Source organism: Pelmatolapia mariae, linkage group LG7, assembly GCF_036321145.2.
Source record: "Pelmatolapia mariae isolate MD_Pm_ZW linkage group LG7, Pm_UMD_F_2, whole genome shotgun sequence".
In the NCBI taxonomy this organism is placed as follows: domain Eukaryota; kingdom Metazoa; phylum Chordata; class Actinopteri; order Cichliformes; family Cichlidae; genus Pelmatolapia; species Pelmatolapia mariae.
In genome coordinates this window covers 25,074,121-25,093,979 of record NC_086233.1, presented here as the reverse complement: position 1 = coordinate 25,093,979, position 19,859 = coordinate 25,074,121, and the positions used below count along the sequence as shown (strand labels likewise).

Below are 19,859 nucleotides of genomic sequence, written 5' to 3'. Positions count from 1 at the left end.
CAAAAATAAATAAAAAATAAGCTACCTCAGTAGCGGCCAGGTGACCTGACTACATACCCACTCCAGCAGTTTACCAGGCACAGGTATGATTTCCAAAAAAAGAGTAAAATAATATCAAAAATACATAATCATGAAAATAAGCTTTAAATTAAAAAAAAGTCTCCTCCTCTCCTCTTTTGCTTAAACCAGGAAGGGTACACAGCATACACTTAGCAGAAGAAAACAGAAAAATAATTACTATATAATTACTATATATAATATTCATTGATCGTTTTGAATATATGTAATGTCCTGATGTATTAAAACGAATCAAGCAAATTAATTAAGCTAATTATTTGCTGTATAGTGACTGTAAACTAACAGTGGGGAAATCATGCTTCATGTTCTGTATCTGATTTGTATGAATGTGAAATATGAGTGAATATTACTCGATTATTTCATTTGTGGTGGTTGTGAACACCCGCATCACAATTAATGATAAGATATATTTTATATATATATTATTTTTAAAAAGCTACAGTATAAATTCAGGATATAAACAAACCCCTTCATTCTTTTGTCTCTTGAATGGTAACTGTTTTTTTTAAAGGGGGTTAGCTCACAAACCTGGCAACCAGCGCATCTTCTTATTCGGTTCCATCGCTGAAAACCGACCGACCATATGCTTTTCTTTGTATGTGAAAGTCTTTCTTTGGGCTGTTTTCGGGCGGTGATTTGAACGTTTTTAAAAATAGAGTTTTAGTTCTGATAACTTTTTCCAGCGGATTTGAATGCAGCCAATCACCTGCTGCAGCACATAATCGATGAGACACGCGCAACGTGACTCAACACTAATGTCACCTGAGTGATGTTTTATAAGAAGAAAGAAATCATGGAGTTTTCATCTTACAAGCAGAGACTCACATATCAGTTACATTTACATGTCTTTGTTTTTGCACATTCTCATACAACCAGTTTATAAACCAGAGGTCAGAGCTTCATCCATTAGGACTTTCAGGATCGCACTCAGAATCTGAATATTACAACAACTAAAATCTCTTTGAGCAACTTATTTTTTTCCTCATAGATGGCAAGACAAGCCACTTCCAGTATTTTGACAGATAGCTGTCAGATAGTGAGAAGAAAAGTGGTTTTGGCTGCTCCCTCATTTCCCAAAGGGTCACCATAGAGGATGGATCCGGGCGCTGAGCTTGTAACTGGGAGCAGCTAAGGTTGTATTTGTGTCTCCTGTTAGTGACAAACCAGGGATGTTCACAAATAACCGCTAAAATACAGATATAATACTATACACACGCTGTCATCACAGAGTTCATCCGGTTGAGCGGAGCCACTGCTTACAAAACAGAGAACGCGGCAGTGTCGTAACAAGGTGTGGACTGTTTTGTAAAGTAGATTATATCGGCCCACCCTCTGCAGCTATAACAGCTTCAGCTCTCTTGGGAAGGCTTTCCACAAGGTTTAGGAGTGTGTGTATAGGAACTTTTGACCATTCTTCTAGAAGCGTATTTGAGACCCTAGGTCAGATCTAAATTCCGAGAATTTAGATCTGACCTATTTATGGAAAAGAAAAGACAAGCTGCTTGGCTCTGATGACCCATATGACATGTTCTCATTAGTGGGGGAGGCAGAAAGACAATAAACAAGATCCAGGAAAACTTGCTAAACATTACATGGCCGAGTGTGTCCCTGTGTGTCTATTAAGGCACTCTATCGTACAGTAAAACAATATATTAAGTTTATTCTTTGATCAAATGGGTAGAAAAACAAACCAACCAACATGTCATGACTGTGCAACTTTTGATCTGCTCAAAGTCTTATGGACAGGTGTCTCCTGAGTCCTGGACTCAAAAATATTTCTTGTAATTATGTTGTGTGGAAAACTGTGAAAACTGGTAACTTAGTCTTTAGATACACATACAATTTAAACAACTACTGTATTTTTTTTAAGTTCCATTTTCCATATAGGATTGTTGCATCAGTCAATATGAATAAATGGCTCTTCTGAATGTTTGTAAATGCAGATATGAGTTCACTGCAGTTTTGCTTGTTTTCAGCAGAGCTCATTCACCTGCAAGATAAAAGCTAGTGCTTGCATCCTCTGTTCGGTAGTGTTAGTACTACACAAATAGGTGACAGTGGTTCTTTTCACACATACAAGATTTCATGAAGAGCACATATAACGTTCATGGTATGATTTTCAAGTCTTCAAACTCTGAGCCAGTCTGTTGAGCTCCTGTGACAGAGCAGTGACTGTATCTAGGATCTTCTGTTTGTCCTTCTCTTCCAATCGAGCTTCACATCGCTGAGCAAATTTATCGGGGTGCCACAGCGCTTGCTGCTTTCGAAGCGCTTTACGAAACGCCGGTACGTCCTTTCGGTCCACACCATGCAGCATTACCTCGATCATCTCCTGGACCATACCTCTCGGAGCCGGCCAGGGGATGTCACCGAAGCTCAGCTTCGTGCTGCCTGCCGAGGCGCCACCCTGAAAGGTCGCCGCGCACCTCTCATCGTACTGCCGCTTCTTGCCACGCCGAGTCTCCTCCTCTTTGCGAGCTGCACGAGCCAGATATTCCTCGTGCTCCTTCTGCAGCCTTTTGTGCAGCTCCTTGCGGCTTCGCTCTTCTTCCTCTATCTCTCGTTTACTCTTGCTTCTTTTCCACCCAGAAGATGAGGCCGCGAGTCTCTGGGCCTGGGCGTGTTTTTTATCATAGTATTCCTTCCGGATGCGATCAGCCCAGTCTCCAAAGTCTTCCTCGTCATCATCAACGGGAAGAAAGTCATCAGCTGTGAAACAAATACAGCAGTGTTATCAAGCAGAGAGAGAGAGTCAAACTCAGATTCATCTGTGATGTTTAGGATTTACCATCATATACTCCAAAGGTTTCATAGAATTCATCCTCGCATTCGTCAAACAGCTTCTCCAAGAATTCCTTCTCAGGGTCTGCTTCACGTGGATGGCTCATGTTTTCTTCAGCCTGCGATAAATGTCAGGGGAAATGTGTAAATATTACTGAAGACGCAGGAAATCAATCTGAGATGGGTAATCCAACACAGCAGAGCTGAGCTCAGTTTATTCCAACTCATCACCAATTCATCAGTAATGAGGTCTGGCTGTGCTGTGAGCCAGAAACCCTCACACACTCACCCTGCATTTCCTCAAATCTAATCTTAGGGTAATGTTATGAACCACGTAGCTTTGAGCTATTTATAATCCCATGACTCACAAACAAATTCCATGACAACACCTCCTCTGTGGTCTTCCTCTTTTCCTCCTGCATGGCAGCTCCATACTCAACATCTTTAGTCCAGTGTATCCACCATCTCTCCTCTGAACATGTCCAAAACATCTCAGCCATGCTTCTCTAACTTTGTCTCCAAATAGCTCAACCTGAGCTCTCCCTATGACGTACTGTTTCCTGTCGATACTGGTTACTCTCAGTAAAAGCCTTCACATCCTCTACTCTGTCAGGCTTTGGATGTTTAACCACAGATATTTAAACTCATCCACTTTCACTACCTGTCCTCCTTGCATGTTCACATGCTTCATATCTTTGCTGTCCCACCTCTGTGTCCCATGTTTAGTTTGATGGGATTTGTTTATTCCGGTTTCAGTTAATAGATTCAAAGACGCAGTGATAGATAAGTTTCAGTCAGAGTTTCAGCTCACTTTTACCTCGGGATGTTTCATCCAGTTCAGCAGGTCTTGCGGTGTGACTCCGGCTCTGTTTTGGACGTTTAGGGCTTCAGGGCAGCGCTTTCTCAGAGGCACCACCAGGTCATCAAACGCTGAAAGAGCCCCCCCAAAAAACACAAAGTTAACAATTAGCAGCGGATAAAGCTATTTATTTAATTATTAATGTTAATCTCTAGGTCCTCCTCACCCGTTTTTCCGTGTTTAAGAGCCCTATTGGCCGCGACGTGTAGTGCCGTGTCCCCTTTGCGGTCCCTCTGGAGAACATCGGCTCCGTGTTTCAGCAGCAGCCGCAGAACAGCATCGTCCCCCTGACAGCAGGCCAGGTGCAGCGGGCTCCTCTGCCTCTTACCCTGGGAAAAGTTCACGTCCAGATCCGTGTGTTTCCGTAGGTATGATTTCAGTTTCATCAAACTGCCGTCGTTCACGTACTTCCACACCCGCGTCTGTTTGCGGGACACCATTACTACACACAAACAAAGGCGAGGCTAATGATTAGCTTTCGCTAACAGGATTCGGTCCGTCTTTTTAATAGGTCCGTAGTTAGCAAGAGCACAGACACGTTCCGGGGACAGATAATGTCCTGTGTTACCACAAGATGGCAGCATTAACTATGAAAGTGAATGCCTGCCATTTAATGGGATTATTTTTAAATTACGTTTTTATTATAACTTGCATTGCTGCTAAGAAGGTCAGATCTAGAATATATTTGTCTGGGATTAAGGTAACGTAGTGTAACATGCAGATAAAAATAAATAAACTAAGCAGGTTACAAGTCTGCCCCTCATCATGTGAAGACAGATATATTGTATTGTATTTCAGTGCAATGTTTCCAGCTTCTTCACAAGGCAAATAATGAGCATTGTCATGCAATGGCCTTCATACATTTCTCTCTTTTTCCATCAGCTGCTAGTCTGTCTGCCACAATCCTCTTTGCACGTGTGTTGAATAGAAACCGGACAGTCTCACGTGACACATAAGGAGGTCACCCCAATCACTGCCTTTTAAAAATGCGAAAAACAAATCTCAGGAGTCACTTTCAGGAACCACGTTGCAGGTTATATCAAGATGAATTAAGGCGCCACTCAGTATTCATCCCCCTTCTCTTTGGGTTTCTGTGCCTCAACCTGCTTTCATCATGCCACCTGTCCGGAGGTACAGCGCTCAAACTCCACTGTGCCCTGATAAAAGCTTTGCCACATGACTTTGCACGTTGTTTTGAAGTTTGATTTTATGTCCATAACTATGACTAAACCTTGAGCAGAGAAACAACTGTCCCAGCTGCCTGAAAGCTTCCCGACTGTATCTCGCTGTAGAGCAGGGCCTGAAGCATGAAGCATGAATGAAGATTCTTTATTCAGAAGCACCACTTCAGTTTGTCAGCTGCAGACAGGATCACAGGGAAGTCATTTTACTGAGAGACTACACTGTAAAAAGAAATCACTCACAGTTTGGCTGACGTCAATAATCTTTTCTAGTTTGCCTTAAGTACACAGATTTCAAAGTGAATTTAGCTAAGCAGAAGAAATTTTCCTCAAAATGTACAGTTGCAAGTTTGCACAACTCATTAAATGAAGTTCATAAGAAACAAAACTGTCAACCTATAACACTAACATTCCTTCCTTTTCCAAAAATGAAAGAATTATAAGTCACTAATAGCAGCCTCACAGGCTAACTTCATATCTGCTCTTGCATAAAATGACCTCACAGGCAGCGAACTGAAGAACCAATGCAAAAAGAAAACAAATATATGTGGAACAATCATCTTTATCACCCTTATTTCATTCAGTGTAACATCTTAAGTTGTTTTATCAAATCTTAGTTGCAATCTTTCCAAAAGAAAGCATCTGCAACTGGCAAACAATGGGAAATGCCTGTGGGCACTTATTTTTGTAGTTATTTTGATGTTATACCCCCCACCCCCCAACCGGGAAATTATACTTTCTGCAGCAGATTTAAACTCAGGGCCATATCTTCATTTTCCTCTCTCATAACGTCTCTGATTCAGGTTATCTCAGCCAAATTTATGAAGACACAAATCAAAGATGACTTTTTGCTAATGAAGCAAACTCAGCGGAGCCGCCATAACACTAACAATTTAAATTAAAACAGAAGTAGCAGCAGATCAATTAAACACTAAGAACATCAGGGGTTGATGCAATTTGATGCTTGTCCACAGACTAGATGCAGAGGCCCTTCATGCTCATATGAATCGCTTATCACAGAATCACAGCTTGGCTTATAGAGTGTGATGAAATGAGGGAAACTTGTAACACAGGAAATAATCATTTATTTACAAAACATAATTAAATAAAGAGAACATGTTTGTCAGTAGGTCATTAGAGTAAAGCACGCATGGAAGTGTGGGAGTGTGCAGAGAGTAAAGGAAATCCGAGAAATCACGTTGTAGCCAAGCTGGCCCGAGCCAAAATGCTGATGTGGGCTCCTCAGTGAGCCCCTGCAGAACAACAACCCAGAGACACCCAGTGCCTAAGGGGTCATCACACTTTGAAACGTATTACTATAAAGTTGCTGCATAGTTAAGTCAGAAGTCCCTTTTTAAAGACAGAACAGAGGCTTCTGGCAAACTTCACCTACTATCCAAACTGCATGGAGACAAACAAGGTCTGAAGAGGTTGTAGCTCCAGTAACGCTTGTAGTATAAAGAGTATAAAGAAGTAACAAAACTGTTCTTTATACTACAAGTGTCGCTGGAGCTTTGACCTTTGACCTCAGATGTTTAAGCCTTGCTGGGCAAAATGATGTATGTGCAGAATTTAACCCAGCAATTCATCTGAAAGGAGAAAGTTTCACTGTGCTCACCTTAAATTTAAGTTCGACAACTGGATATGAAAGAAGGTGGTCCAATGTAAAAGTGCTGTGTGGAAACTTCTGTTAAAAACACATAAAAATCACAATGTTCACTCAATATTACTCAAAGTAGAGTATTTATTTTAGCCTTAAGACATGTCTGCACCCCAGAATCAGCACTTACCTTATTTTAAGCCTTTACCTTAACCTTAAACCAAGTCTTTAACCTAAAATCTAATGATTTACAATAATCGACTGGCTTTTTTTGTCTCCAAAAGGAAGCAGGGTCGCGTCAGTGTGACTGCGTAAACAAAAACCTGTTTGTATAAACAGATTTATGTCCACACAACATGTAAAACGAGTCAGAACACACAGAAGCACAAACATACTGTGTGTGGTAGTGGATTGTTGGGAAAGAGTCGCTCCAGTGTGTGGCTACAATAACATGCGACAGCTGGAAAGTCTGATTTTGTTTTCGCTCTACAAATGAATTTGTTGGGAGTATTAAAGGTTTGCGATCTTCACCTCACCGATGAAATGAATTAAAGCTGCAGCACATAGCCTCTCTGGATGTTGCCATGATGTAAGTTCTTTTTCGATTTGATGCTCATCAACCGTTACCTGTAGCGCTTGTAATGCTCAAATCAGTGCAGCTGAGCCTCTGAACTGGCTCAGTGCTGCACTGCGGGCGACAGTGCCTCCATTTAGGCGCGAGAGAGGGAAGGATGCACAATGGAGAGGATAGAGGAGAGAATGAAGGGACACTTTGTGCTCGTTGAAGAGGATGATCTCCTCTGAGACTCACATAACCCAAGATCCGGAGTCTCCCAAAGCTTGGGCACTTCCGCTCTTTCGGAAAAGACGTGTCCCCACTAGCGATAGCTGTCTTGTGTGAATGCTTTTGAAATGCCATCTTAGGAGAGACAGAGAAGAGGGACTCGTCCGATTTGCCACTTCAAGTCTCACATCTGCAGCTTACTCTATTGTAAACTATGTTGCCTTCAATGTAGTTCTGCTTCATTGTCACACATGCTCTCAGAGAAAGTAACTTTTCACATCATGTGTGTCTGCTTCCTTAAAAATAAACTGCAGGAGAGTGTGTAAAGCAGGCAGGCCTCAGGTGGAGCTTGCAGGTCTTGCACAGAGCACTGAATGCAGAGAGATGCTTCTGAATGACAGGATATCCCAGCGCAGGAACTCCTACCTTGCCTACCCTGCCTTTACTCTTCCTGCTAGGCCTGCTGACTCCTATCCTGTCCATGGGGTCTGTTAATCTCTCGGGACAGTACAGGGAGGAGATCTGGAATACCGGGTGGCAGGAAGCTGAGGGTCTTCCAAGACTCTCCAGGGGTCAGCATCTCATCCTACCACACTATGGCAAGACCAGGCTGAAGGTCCGGTTTACTGGCTGGGCTGCTAAGTTGCTATTGTTAGGCTCAAGGAGAAATGTGTGCACACTTCCTTTGACTATTTTCTGCTTGACCTGAATTATTGGGTTCTGATTTATGACACTTGGACACGTGTTTGTAGCACACAGAGTGCCTGATTTTTAAAACAACACAATAGCTGTTTGTCACCCATTTATATGACAATGAATCGGTTGAAAATCTTCTTACTTTGCCATTAAGGAAGCAATTTGCATTTACTTGATAAAGAGCTGACCCAATCTGCTGATGGACCGGGGTTGGATATTTCCACAGGGTTGTGTTTTCTCTGCATTTAAAGGTCGACTCTAAAGTCAATGATGGTAAGGAAGGAAGAAAGGAAAAAAATGTGTGGCGAGTATTTAAACTATTGTGAAAAAAAAGTGTTTATAATAATTATAAGTTGTACACGTGGACACTATATAAGATACACCTTGCTAATAACAGCTTGGAGCCCTTTTTTACTATAAAACTGCTTTAATTCTTCATGGTACATATTCAACAAGGTGATGAAAACATACCCTGATAGATTTTGGTCAACACTGACATGACAGCATCACACAGTTCCTGCAAATTTGTCCACTGCACATCGATGATGGGAATCTCCAGTTCATTTACATTCAAAAGGTTCTCATTTGGATTGAGATCTGGTGACTGTGGAGGCCATTTGAGTACAGTAAAATCACTGTCATGTTCATGTTGATCTTTGTAACATGGAATGTTATCCAGCTGGAAGCAGACATCCCAAGATGGGTACAAGGCACGATGGATCCGTGCTTTCATTTCATTTATGCAAAATTTTGCTTATCATTCGAATATCGTAGCACAAATTGAGGTTCATGAGGCCAGGCAACATTTTCCACTTTTGGTGGCACACTGCAAACTATCCTCACTTTCCTGTTCTTAGGTGACAGGAGTGACACCTGGTGTGGTCTTGTGCTTCATAGTTTGAGATGTTGTGTGTTCAGAAATGCTCTTCTGCATACCTTGGTTATAATGTGCAGTTATTTGAGTTACTGTTGACTTCCTATCCGCATTGTAGCTCTCCTCTGATGTCTGACCTCACCCAAGTATTTTCAACCAGAGAATTGCCGCTTACTGGATAATTTCTCTTTTTTTGGACCATTTTCAGTAAACCCTAGAAATAGCTGTGTGGGAAATTCCCAGTACATCAGCAGTTTCTGATGATGTACTGGGAAATACTCAGACCAGCCTATCTGACACCAAGAACTATGCCTCATTCAAAGTACTGAAATCATCTTTAGTCCCCATTTTTGATGCTTGGTTGTCTTGACCAAGTACCAAAAGTACCGCCTATCTCTTATTCATAACCTCATTTCCTTAACCTCAATGAAAATGCCATTGTAAAGAAAAGGAAAAGTGAGTAGGAGAATTGCTAAGGACTTAGGAAAAGAGAAGAGCCGTGTGCTAAGAATTGGAACAGCCATACTCTAGTCTCTCCTTAACAACATGAAGCCGGACGCTTTCCATGTTGAAACTAAAATATGCAGAAGATGGACTACAAAACCTGCCAAAACGTGTTCTGATACTGTAGTTGTATGGAGGTCTTATAAACAAAAACAGCCTTTAAAAAATATAATCATAACAAAGGCTGGCATTTTAAAGGAGGAGGAACATTTACTACACATTTACAGATCTACTAACGACAGCAGCTGCAAGCCTTCTTTCAACATTAAAAACGCTACTTAAGTTGATAAAGAGGAACAGCGTCTGTTTTGTGACTGACAGTTTTTAACAGGAGTTTCACTTCAGGGAAAGAATATTTAAAAGAGGCACACAAAATCCTGTGTTCATGCCTAATGTGGTTGTGATAGCTGCTGCTAGGAGAGTGTATTTTTAGAAGTGGGGAGATGATATCAGAACGAGTGTGTATTCAGCACTTTGCATGGGTGGCTCAAAGCTGTTGCGCAGTGCTAAAACTTTGGCTCTGCCATAAAACGCTTGACTGAGTCCTTACGAGGAGTGTTTAGAGTGAACCCCACTTATTGTTCCTCAATAACACTGTTTTCATGAAACAGCAGAAATGAATGAAATGAGCTTCTTTTTCTCAGCAGTGCATACGATGAGCAACTTCTTTCTGCTGAATTTGTAACAAGTAAAAGTGTTACTGTGTTAGACTGATGCCTGAGTGTTGCAATGTGCTATTAAAACTAAGTGATGCACACATTCATCCACAAGGAGCAGTAACATAGTAACTGGGACGGTAAATAATGTTTTGTCTTCTTCTGCACAACGTACAGATCAGCTGTTCCACACAGATTTCAGGTTTATAGGGTCGAACAATTTGTACTGATGCAGTACTGATTCCCTCCATCCACTGATCCCAACTGAAGTAAAGTACTGTGGGTGGAAATCAGAGTTCACCTGAATGACAGATTAGACTGGAGGACCAGCAGTGATGCTGTGCACAAGGTCTAAAGTAAGCAGGGGCAACATCAGTGCCAGGGATGCCAAAAAGAAGAACAAATTAATCTGCAAGGTTAGAAGAAGCACTGGTGAGAATTTGGAAGCGTCTGAGTGAGTGAGGGTCAGAGGTCACTGAACAAACTGCTCTCCATCATGGACAACCCGTCACACCTGCTCCATTCCACCTTTGTGAAGCAGCAGAGCTCCTTCTCCCTCTAACTGATTCAACCACGAAGAACACTTAGTCAAACCTTTCTATGGTTCTCACTGTAAAAGTGTATAATAACTTCATTATGTGACAGGATCAATACAGTATCTGTCTATCTCTCTATGTATAATTTTCTGTGAAACCTTACAGTTCAGAGAGCTGTGAGCCGGAAGAGGAAGAGTGAGGGTGATCTAGAGTAAGAATCCAGTGAAATATTTGTGTCCAGGAGGCCAGAAGGTCCTTTAAGGCTTGGGCAGAGTCAGGGCGGAAACATCCAGCCATCTATTTGACTTTAAGAAACACACAAATGCTAAATTTAAGTAGACTCCCTTGCAAAGAAATTGGAGATCAGCTCGGTAAATGATTACTGGAAAGGAATCAAAAGAATGAATAGTGTTAAGACATCTTTTCCAGCTAATATTGATGGTGTTAGTGGCTCTGAGGAAATTACAAAAATGTGGCAGAAACATTACTGTTATCTATTGAGTTGTGTCAAAAGTTTCATTTTTGCAGTGGATGAAATTGATAATAAAGAAGATGTTGTAGTGTCATCACAAGAAATGTATGATGCAGTTAGAACATTAAAAGACTGTAAGGCATGTGGGATGGATAAGATATCTGCTGAACATTTGAAATTTGCTAGTAGGAAACTTTCTCCTTTGGTTGCTTTTTGTTTCACAGGGTTCATAGTTCATGGTACTCTGCTGGATTCAGTTGTTGCTGTTATGTTTGTACCCGTTATTAAGGACAAAGTGGGGAAAAATGCATTTGATTGTGTAGGTCATGAAAAGCAATTTTATAAGTTATACAACAGAGGGGTTCCTAAATCTTTGGTAAGAATTCTGTCCTTCTGGTATGCCCATCAGTCCATGCACATAAAATGGGGTTACTGTGTGTCTGCCCCCTTTTATGTGAGGAACAGGCTTAGACAGGGGAGTATTCTGTCTACTCTTTTGTTTAATGTTTATATGGGTGATTTGTGAAAGCTGTTAGATGACTGTGTAACAGGTTGTGTAGTTTGTAATACCATATAGTGCTGGCCTTCAACAATTATTGAGGGCATGCTCTCAATGTGGTCTAGAGTTTGATATTCATTATAACGGCAAGAAGAGGAATATTTTTATTGACAAAAGTAAGGAGGACCAGAATTTAGCTATTCCTGAAATCTCTCTTAAAGTGTGTACTCCAATTAAATATTTAGGTCATTACATGTCTGATGATTTGTCTGATGATATAGTCATTTTTAGACAATGCTGCTTAATGTATGCACAAGCTAATATGTTGAGCTGTAAGTTTGGTATGTGCACTGTTCCAGTGATTGTTGGACTCTTCAAAGCCTTTTGCACTCCAATGTACACTGCTCATTTGTGCAAGAGCTACAGAGAAAGCAGTATGCGGAAACTCACTGTAGCATATAATAATGGAATGAGGTTGATGCACAAGTTGCCATGGTGGAGCAGTGCAAGCCAAATGTTTGTTAGTGTTGGAGTGCCTATCTGTTGTGCTATATTTCGCAATCTGATGCACAGTTGTATGTGTAGGGTAAGGACTCCAGAAACAGTATAATTACATCTCTGACTGACCCTGCACTAAGTTCAGTTTATTCAAAGTTATGGAATCACCGGCGTTATAGCCTTTGTGTAATTTTGTGAATTTGTTTTACATTTTCTTTTCTTTCTTTATGCATTTTGTATGTATTTATTTTATCTGCTATGGACCTGTGTGTGTCTTTAATAAAGTGAAACTAAACTAAATTCAGACTGCTTTCAGGACTTAAGGGCAAAGAAATTTTTCTCATTAAAACTGCTGAATGACTCTTTGGCTGGTTTTCATCTTCTTGGTAGCACATAGGCATGTATGGTTATGGATATACATAATTAGTGGTAATTTATTTTATACACCATAGCTTTGATTTTTTTTTCCCCAGACAGGACAGCTACTCCATGTTTGTGTTTATCCTAGAACATACTGTCCTAGTTGTATATGATTCATTTGAGTGGGAAATGAAGGCTGTTTCTGCTCTCGGGATTCCCTGCGGCAAGCCTGCTTCCAGTCTAGACATGCTTAATTCACACTCATTGTAATTACAGGAGAATGAAAACATTGGTGTAATAATTCCTGAATAGTCATGTCAGTCACCCAATCAAAGGGAGTAATTCTCTTTTCTCTGGTGTAGTTTAGTAAATCTGTAACATGAACATGTGATCTTCATAAATCCTGGAAACCCATGAAAATAATCTGAGCAGATTATGTTTCACAGCTAGCTTTCACTTTGATGCTGTGGAGGATAATGTGACTGGCCATCTTGTTTAAAAAAAAAAAAAAAAAAGCCATTGCATGGGATTTTGAAATTGTACGCCGTTTCACTTAGAAACATTTAGCTGCACTGGCTCGAGTACATAGTTTGTCCTTATTTAATTTGCACCTGAATGTTTGTCCCAGTTTGAAAATGTTAAGACTGAAAATTGACAAAAAGCTCAAGATGTGTGCGCTTGTCCTCTAGACTAAATTCGGATAAAGATTTTTCTTGCATGTCTGTGTGTGTGTGTCGTGGCTCAGAAGAGATTAAGGAGAACTGAGACGACGACTGAGTAGGCAGAGCGAGTGTGGCTGCAGCTGTTGAAGTTCCTTCTTTTTCAGTAACAAAGACTTTTTCGACTTTCCCGAACTGAAGTCACAGCTGAAGTTTTCCTCCTACAAGAAATTCAATTTGGTCACATTTACCCCAAAAAAACAGTCACATGTTTGTGTGAAAAGAAAAGTAAACCTGAGAATTTTTACAGTGTAATATGGTATTTTACTTGTGATGAGTGCCAAAACTCATGGGAATGTAAACGTTTAAGTTAAAAATCATTAATTTAGTCGTTTTGTAGCTGTATTTTATTATTTAATGTTTAGATATTGACTGGTGTGAATGCATCTGCAACTAATATAGCAATTAAGATCTGTCTCAGTTCCTCTCTAAAGGTTTTGCTGCAACAAAGCTGATATGTTAACATAGTAAAGATTTTTTAAAAAGTCAAGAAACTGAGTTCGGGGTTCATGCAGTTATATATGAGAGAAATATCACTATAAAGGTTGTACTGTGCTGTACTGTATGGGTTTCTGTGCTACATAGAAGAGTATAGTAGGTATATTTTGAAGTAAGAGCTCAAGGCTAAAGGAAATCCTGCTCCCAGTTCTTTATTATAATTTCCAACAGTGTCACCTTTAAATGTGGTGTTCTTAACTGATTTAGACAAAGCTCTGCTTCATCTAAGGTTTTTACAAAGAGACGGCAAGTCCACTGCAAATTAGTAACCCAGGATTAATCCAATCCCCGAGTCTCCCCGCTGTCACTGATTTTATCCTGTAAAAAGCTCATTAGAGTCCAAATTGGTTATTCCTATTCTGAATTAAAGCTGAGTGTGCTATCACATTAATATTGATATCTACCAAAATAATTCAGATGCACTTGGGATACACAGCAGCACGGATTACAAGTGAAGTTTTGGTAATTAACACTTAAGATCCTACTCTGTCTGGGACAAAGCCAAATGCCGTGTGGTTGATCCCGTTTGTGCTCACTGATTAATTTGGGGAGAATTGTAAGAGAAGAAACAAACACGCCTGAAGAGGGAAACAGAAGTCCGACGTGCATTTCCTCCAGACATACTGTATGCTTTGATTTCGGCCCCTCGAAACACAATAGGAGGGAAGACTGCCTCCTCTGAGCAACTCACCAAACAGGAAGACGCATATTCACTGGATTGGAGAAAATACATTCCACAAGATATCACAGCAGGGTATAACAAAGTGAGAGAGATCGAGAGAGACTGGGTTTTTTTCCCTTCAAAGCACCGGCTTTTAATTACAAATCATAAACATGAATTCAAAAAATAGTGTATATTCACAAAAATGGGTTTCATGTTGTTACCAGGGAACAAATTCATTCATATTCAAAGGCAGACACATCAGAGGCTGTCGATACAGTCACCTTTTAATTGGGGCTTTCCGCAACTAGAAAACATTTGTCAGCTGCCATCTGTCTGTCTGGTCTGTCCACCCCCCCAACCCACATGCCACACACACTCACACACACCTCTTACTCTACTCTTATCAGACTCAAACACCTCTTACTGACTAACTCACACCCTTCTCTCACACACACACACACACACACACACACACACACACACACACACACACACACACACACACACACACACACACAGACGTAGTCCTGCTGGCTGTGGTGCAGATACTGATCAGTCAAGACAGATCTCAAGAGCACAGTTTCTAATATGTCACACCTCCACCTCAAGAGTTTATTAATAAAAAAACGGAATGGGAGGGGGAAATTGCATGATCATAATCAACCTAATATAGTTTCCCATGACTTGAGGACATGATTTCAAACTTCATAGCTCAGTACTTTTGCAGAAAGTCCACAGGAGAAGACGAACTGATGAGTATATCAGTCTTAATAAAAGTACATTCCCCTTATTTTTAAATGAGTCTCTCTTATGTTTCCTTATGTAGCTCAGTTTCAGTGCCTGCTGCTGAAAGAAAAGAAAAAAAGTCTGGGGTTTCGGTGCGGTCAGACACCAAAACCATAAGTCTTCAGTCAATAGTCCAGAGTGAGAGCAAGCAAAGGTTACACCCCGAAACTGGCTGCTGCTGAACCATAAACAAGCACTCAGTACTGGAAACTTTTGATTCACCTACATTGTTCTGCAGTGTTCATTTTGACCCCAGCGTGCCTCTGGGTGTTAATCCATAGTCACACCTTTGTGGCTAGAGACTGAATCTCTGTCTTCTGCGAGGACAGGGAGCTGGCCGGGCTCGCATGCAAGAACTTCTTCAGGTTAAGTAGGCACAAGCACTGGGATCTAAAGCGCAGGTCAAAGAAGGCGTAAAGGAAGGGGTTGAGGCAGCTGTTGACATAAGCGAGGCAGGTGGCGTAGGGGTGAGCCAGCAGGAGGAAGCGCAGGAAATCACAAGTGGCGGGAAACAAGTCCAGGTAGGAGAGTGCGTCAGCGCTCTTCAGGATGTGGAAGGGCATCCAGCAGGCAGCAAACACCACTACCAGTGTGGTGATGATCTTCAGCAGGCGTCTCTTGCGCTGATCTTCTTTGCGCAGGGTGTTGAAGTGGCGGTTGACGGTGCAGCCGATGAAGCCGTAGCACACCATCATTGCCATGAAAGGTAGAAGAAAGCCTAGAGCGGAGGAGGAGATGCTGAGGCCGGCAATCCACAGGTTCTCCTGGTGTTTCTGTGTCACCAAACTGAAGTCCATGGCACAGGATGTGCGGTTGGTTTCTGCATCGTACTTGGTGGTGCGGAAGACGAGAGTCGGAGCGGCAAGTATAACAGACAACAGCCAGATGGCTATCAGGGAGCCTTGCATCTGACCCCGGCTGCGCAGCTGGTTGCTGGATAAGGAGTGGACGATGGCTAGGTAGCGATCAAAGCTCATGCAGGTGAGGCAGAAGACGCTGGCGTACATGTTGAGCAGCACCACGTAGCTGCTTATCTTGCACAGAGCCACTCCGAAGGGCCAGTGGTAACCCATGGCTGTGTAAACAGCCCAGAGAGGTAGCGAGACTACAAAGGTGAGGTCGGCCAGGGCCAGATTTCCGATGTAGACGTCGGCAGCTCGCCGTTTGCCTTGTGCTCTCCACACGGTGAAGATGACCACTCCATTTCCAGAGAGGCCGAGGATGAAAATGAGCATGTAGAGTACTGGGATGACAGAGTACGATGGCGTCCACTCTGAGTAGTCACACATTGAGGAGTTGTCTGACTCCTCATAGTCCTCGTAGTACTCGTAGCCCACAGTTGTCTCCATATTCACCCTTTCCTCTTTTCTTATCCTTATGTTAAAAAAAAATTGAGAATGGGGTGAAAAAAAAAGACTTGGTTCACAGCAGCTGACAGCACTCTCAAGTCTGTTGCTGTATGTGAATTCTGCTTCCACTTATATACCCCCACCCGACTCGCACCCTCCCACTGCCCTCCTCCTTCCTCCTCTGCATACACCCCCTTCTCTCCATTGACTGCCACACTAGATAATGCACTGTGAAGTAACTTCATTAAAGCCTGTCAAAGTTTAATATATTTACAGGTAATTTCTGACTTTTATGCACAAAATATTTGCAACATGAACAGAATTCTGAAGGCAAACTTAAACTGTACAGACTCTCAGACAGAGAAGCAGCAAACAAAACCACCAAAAAACTACAAATTTGACTCAGCCTGTAGTTTAAAAGTGCAAAAATGTCTTATAAAATTCTATACAGGAATTAAAAATGAAGTAATTATGAGCAACGAAAAACAAAGACAAACAAAAAAACTTTTAACATTTCCTGTTTTTGCATTTTTTGTGCTTCTTTTTTTCTAAGAAAACTCATTTAATTTCCCATATTTAGTTTGTACAAAAAAAATAACACTAAAATCTAACTTACAAATATAACAGATACAGATTATTGATGAAAGTTCATTAAATAAACAGACATGTTTGGACAGCAGCTCAGAGTTACGCCTGGGCACAGCAAGTTCCTTAAAGTGGCCAATTTTCATATCAATAGAGAGTCGTTCTAGTAGTGGACGATCCTGATTACCCGAAACCCGAATAAGAAACTGAAGGTTTTTTTATCTGGATTTTTGTTTTGTTTTGTTTTTATCTTGCCAGTACATGCTCAGACATGTGGAGACACAAAATGGTTTTGGTCTGTTGAATTAAAGGACACAAAAACTGTTAAAACAGGCAAAGATTTCCATTACAACCTTAATATTAGCTTTGAAGACAAACTAAATTCTGCAATTTATTGGAGATGAATTTTTATTTTGTTGGAGATCTATATTTATATATGAAAAACATAAACACACAATAGTAATAATAATCATCTATTTTAAAAATAAATGCTAAAAAGTGCCTCTGTAAGCAGCAAAACTTACAACCAGTGTGAAACAAAAGACACAGTCGCCACCGTGGGTGTTACAGGTGCTGCTAATGACATTAATCAAAGTCCTGTTAGGTGCAGAGCTTTAATCAACACCATTAGTAACACCTGTGTTTACCTACCGTTTCATGTCTGAACGTCTTCCAATCTTAAATTTTGGAAACTTGGATATACATTTGTATAGGGTGACCACATCCCAATGTGGGACAAACAGTGTTTGTGTAGGACAAAGTGGGACATGTTTATATGGGGAAGCAGTCAAATGAAAATTTTAAATGCAACTTTTTGGCAACTTTACATTAAGAATGATAAAAAAGCTGTTTGTTCTTAGGGTCTCATGTGAAAGTCTTTATATATATTCACAGTATTCTCTGTGATTTCATGGTTCCCTTTTTTGAGTCACATCTGTCAATTTTAGAAATTCTTAGCAAAGTATGACACACACACACACACACACACACACACACACACACACACACACACACACACACACACTATGCCACTTCATATCATGTTTTCTCTGTGTGAAATTGAAAAACAACACTGGTCACCCTGCATTTATTTAAAAATCAACCCTAAAATCCTCTTTAAAACTTTAAAACTTGAATTTGTCCTAAAAATACTGTGACATTTTGTCACTCATTGCATATGTGAGTGCCTTTGATATGTTGCAGATTTATGCAAGAAAACAAACTTACAAAGAGCTTTGCACGAACATAGAGATGTAACAAGCTGAGACAGAAACTTGCTGCTGTCTTAAAGTGCAAAATCACACATTTCTAACCACTGAAAGGGAAACAAAGGGGAGGGGGAACTCTAAAAGCAAATTAAAGTCTTCTTCTCTTCTTTGCTGGTTTGTTGGTCCAGGTGGAACATCTCAGTCTTCAGCCGGCTCCGTCTCTCAGCACAGTGGCAGCAGTGGCGCCAGGGCACAGACCTTTAGACACAACTACTGTATCACTCAACAATCTTCCTCCACTGATCCCTTCCTCCACCACTCCACCATGTTTCTCCTGTCCCCTCCTTAGTCATCCCCCTCTTCCTCTGATTATGAAGATGAGGATATATTCTCATCTCCTGTCCTTTCACCAACATCATTTACTGTCACAGAGTTATTTGTTGTTGCCAATTATTGTGATGTGTTGTTAGCCTGCGGTACTCGGTAATCACATTGATGTGACTGCATTTGTGTTGCCTCCACATTGTGAGCCTTGATTGTCCATCCAGCTCTTTGTTTTGTTTTGTTTTTTGGTCTGAGTTCATTGGGCAGAACAGGAAAACAGCAAAGCAAAGTGAATCAAAGCAAGCTTCCTTCTCGTACTCTGGTGGGACAGAAGTCTGTTTTTAGCTGTTTGTTGACAGAAATGTGAACATATAGTTGAATAAAACACCAGACCTTGATAATCAGCCTGCCACCCACTCACTTTTCCCAAAAATAAAACCCTTGTTATGCTTTGTAGAGGAGTTTTGGGAAGAAGAAAATTTTTAAAAAAGTCTCCTTTAAAACACATCAAGACAGAATCTGTGAATCTTGTGTGATGCATGCATTTCTTGAGACCACAAAAGAAGTATTTTTTCCTTCTATTTTTATTCTTGAAGGTTGGAAACTGAGCTGGTAACTCCTTGCAGACCATCGACTGCTTCACTTAATCAGATCAGAGCCTGTTTCCACAATGTTCAGCTCTTGTTTTTCCTCTTTAATTGGCCACCTGTGTGTGTCGTACTGTTTGTTGTTGTAGTCCACTCTCATGTGTGGCCTTGTGCTGTAAACCACATGCCATGAATGCACAAAGATGCTCCTTGTGTTTTGCTTTTTCTTCAAGCACTTTAAGGCATTTCACTCTTAATCCCAGCCCTTCGCTCAGCTGTCATCCGTCACAAAGACATAAACACACGCTACAGTGGAAGTGTGTCTGCAGGGCTGCAGAACGCCTCTCTGATCTTTTATCGCAGCCTCGTGTGTTTGCGTGTTTATGGACCTCTTTCAGTGATACTTATAGCGCTAGAGGAGCATGAGGTGTGTGTTCTCTCTGTTTAGGTGTGTGTGAGAGTTGGTGGGGGTCTGACAGTTGTTTGATGTGTGTGTTAAGTTGTCAGACCACATGCACACCAGCACCCCCGCCCTCCCCCACTTTACCAAGGCAACTGTCTCCGCAAAGGCTTTATTTGTGTTCTGATGAACTCTGAGTCAGACTTGTGTGGAAAAGTTATGATATTGCCCGTCTGATACAAACACCCGAGAGCAGTTTCACAGCCCTGACGATAAAATAACCCCCGAGGAGATACTGATCAGCACCGGTGATATTAGCAATTCAATTACAGCCTGATATCCACTTTTAATTATGAGAAAC

The 19,859-nt window shown here is 41.2% G+C and overlaps 2 protein-coding genes across 2 annotated transcripts; both read right to left on the bottom strand.

Annotated features, from left to right (window-relative positions):
* Positions 1-913: 913 nt before the first annotated feature.
* Positions 914-4,208, bottom strand: nfkbil1 (nuclear factor of kappa light polypeptide gene enhancer in B-cells inhibitor-like 1). Its single transcript, XM_063480671.1, has 4 exons — positions 3,885-4,208; positions 3,677-3,789; positions 2,867-2,978; positions 914-2,787 (listed from the first exon to the last, which is right to left on the bottom strand). The coding sequence occupies exons 1-4, from the start codon at positions 4,156-4,158 to the stop codon at positions 2,198-2,200; spliced, it is 1,089 nt and encodes a 362-aa protein (XP_063336741.1). The 5' UTR covers positions 4,159-4,208; the 3' UTR covers positions 914-2,197.
* A 9,528-nt stretch (positions 4,209-13,736) lies between these two features.
* On the bottom strand, positions 13,737-16,482 carry LOC134630873 (apelin receptor B-like). Its single transcript, XM_063478629.1, has one exon. It carries the CDS (start codon positions 16,392-16,394, stop codon positions 15,327-15,329), a length of 1,068 nt encoding a protein of 355 aa, XP_063334699.1. The 5' UTR covers positions 16,395-16,482; the 3' UTR covers positions 13,737-15,326.
* Between the last annotated feature and the right edge of the window lie 3,377 nt (positions 16,483-19,859).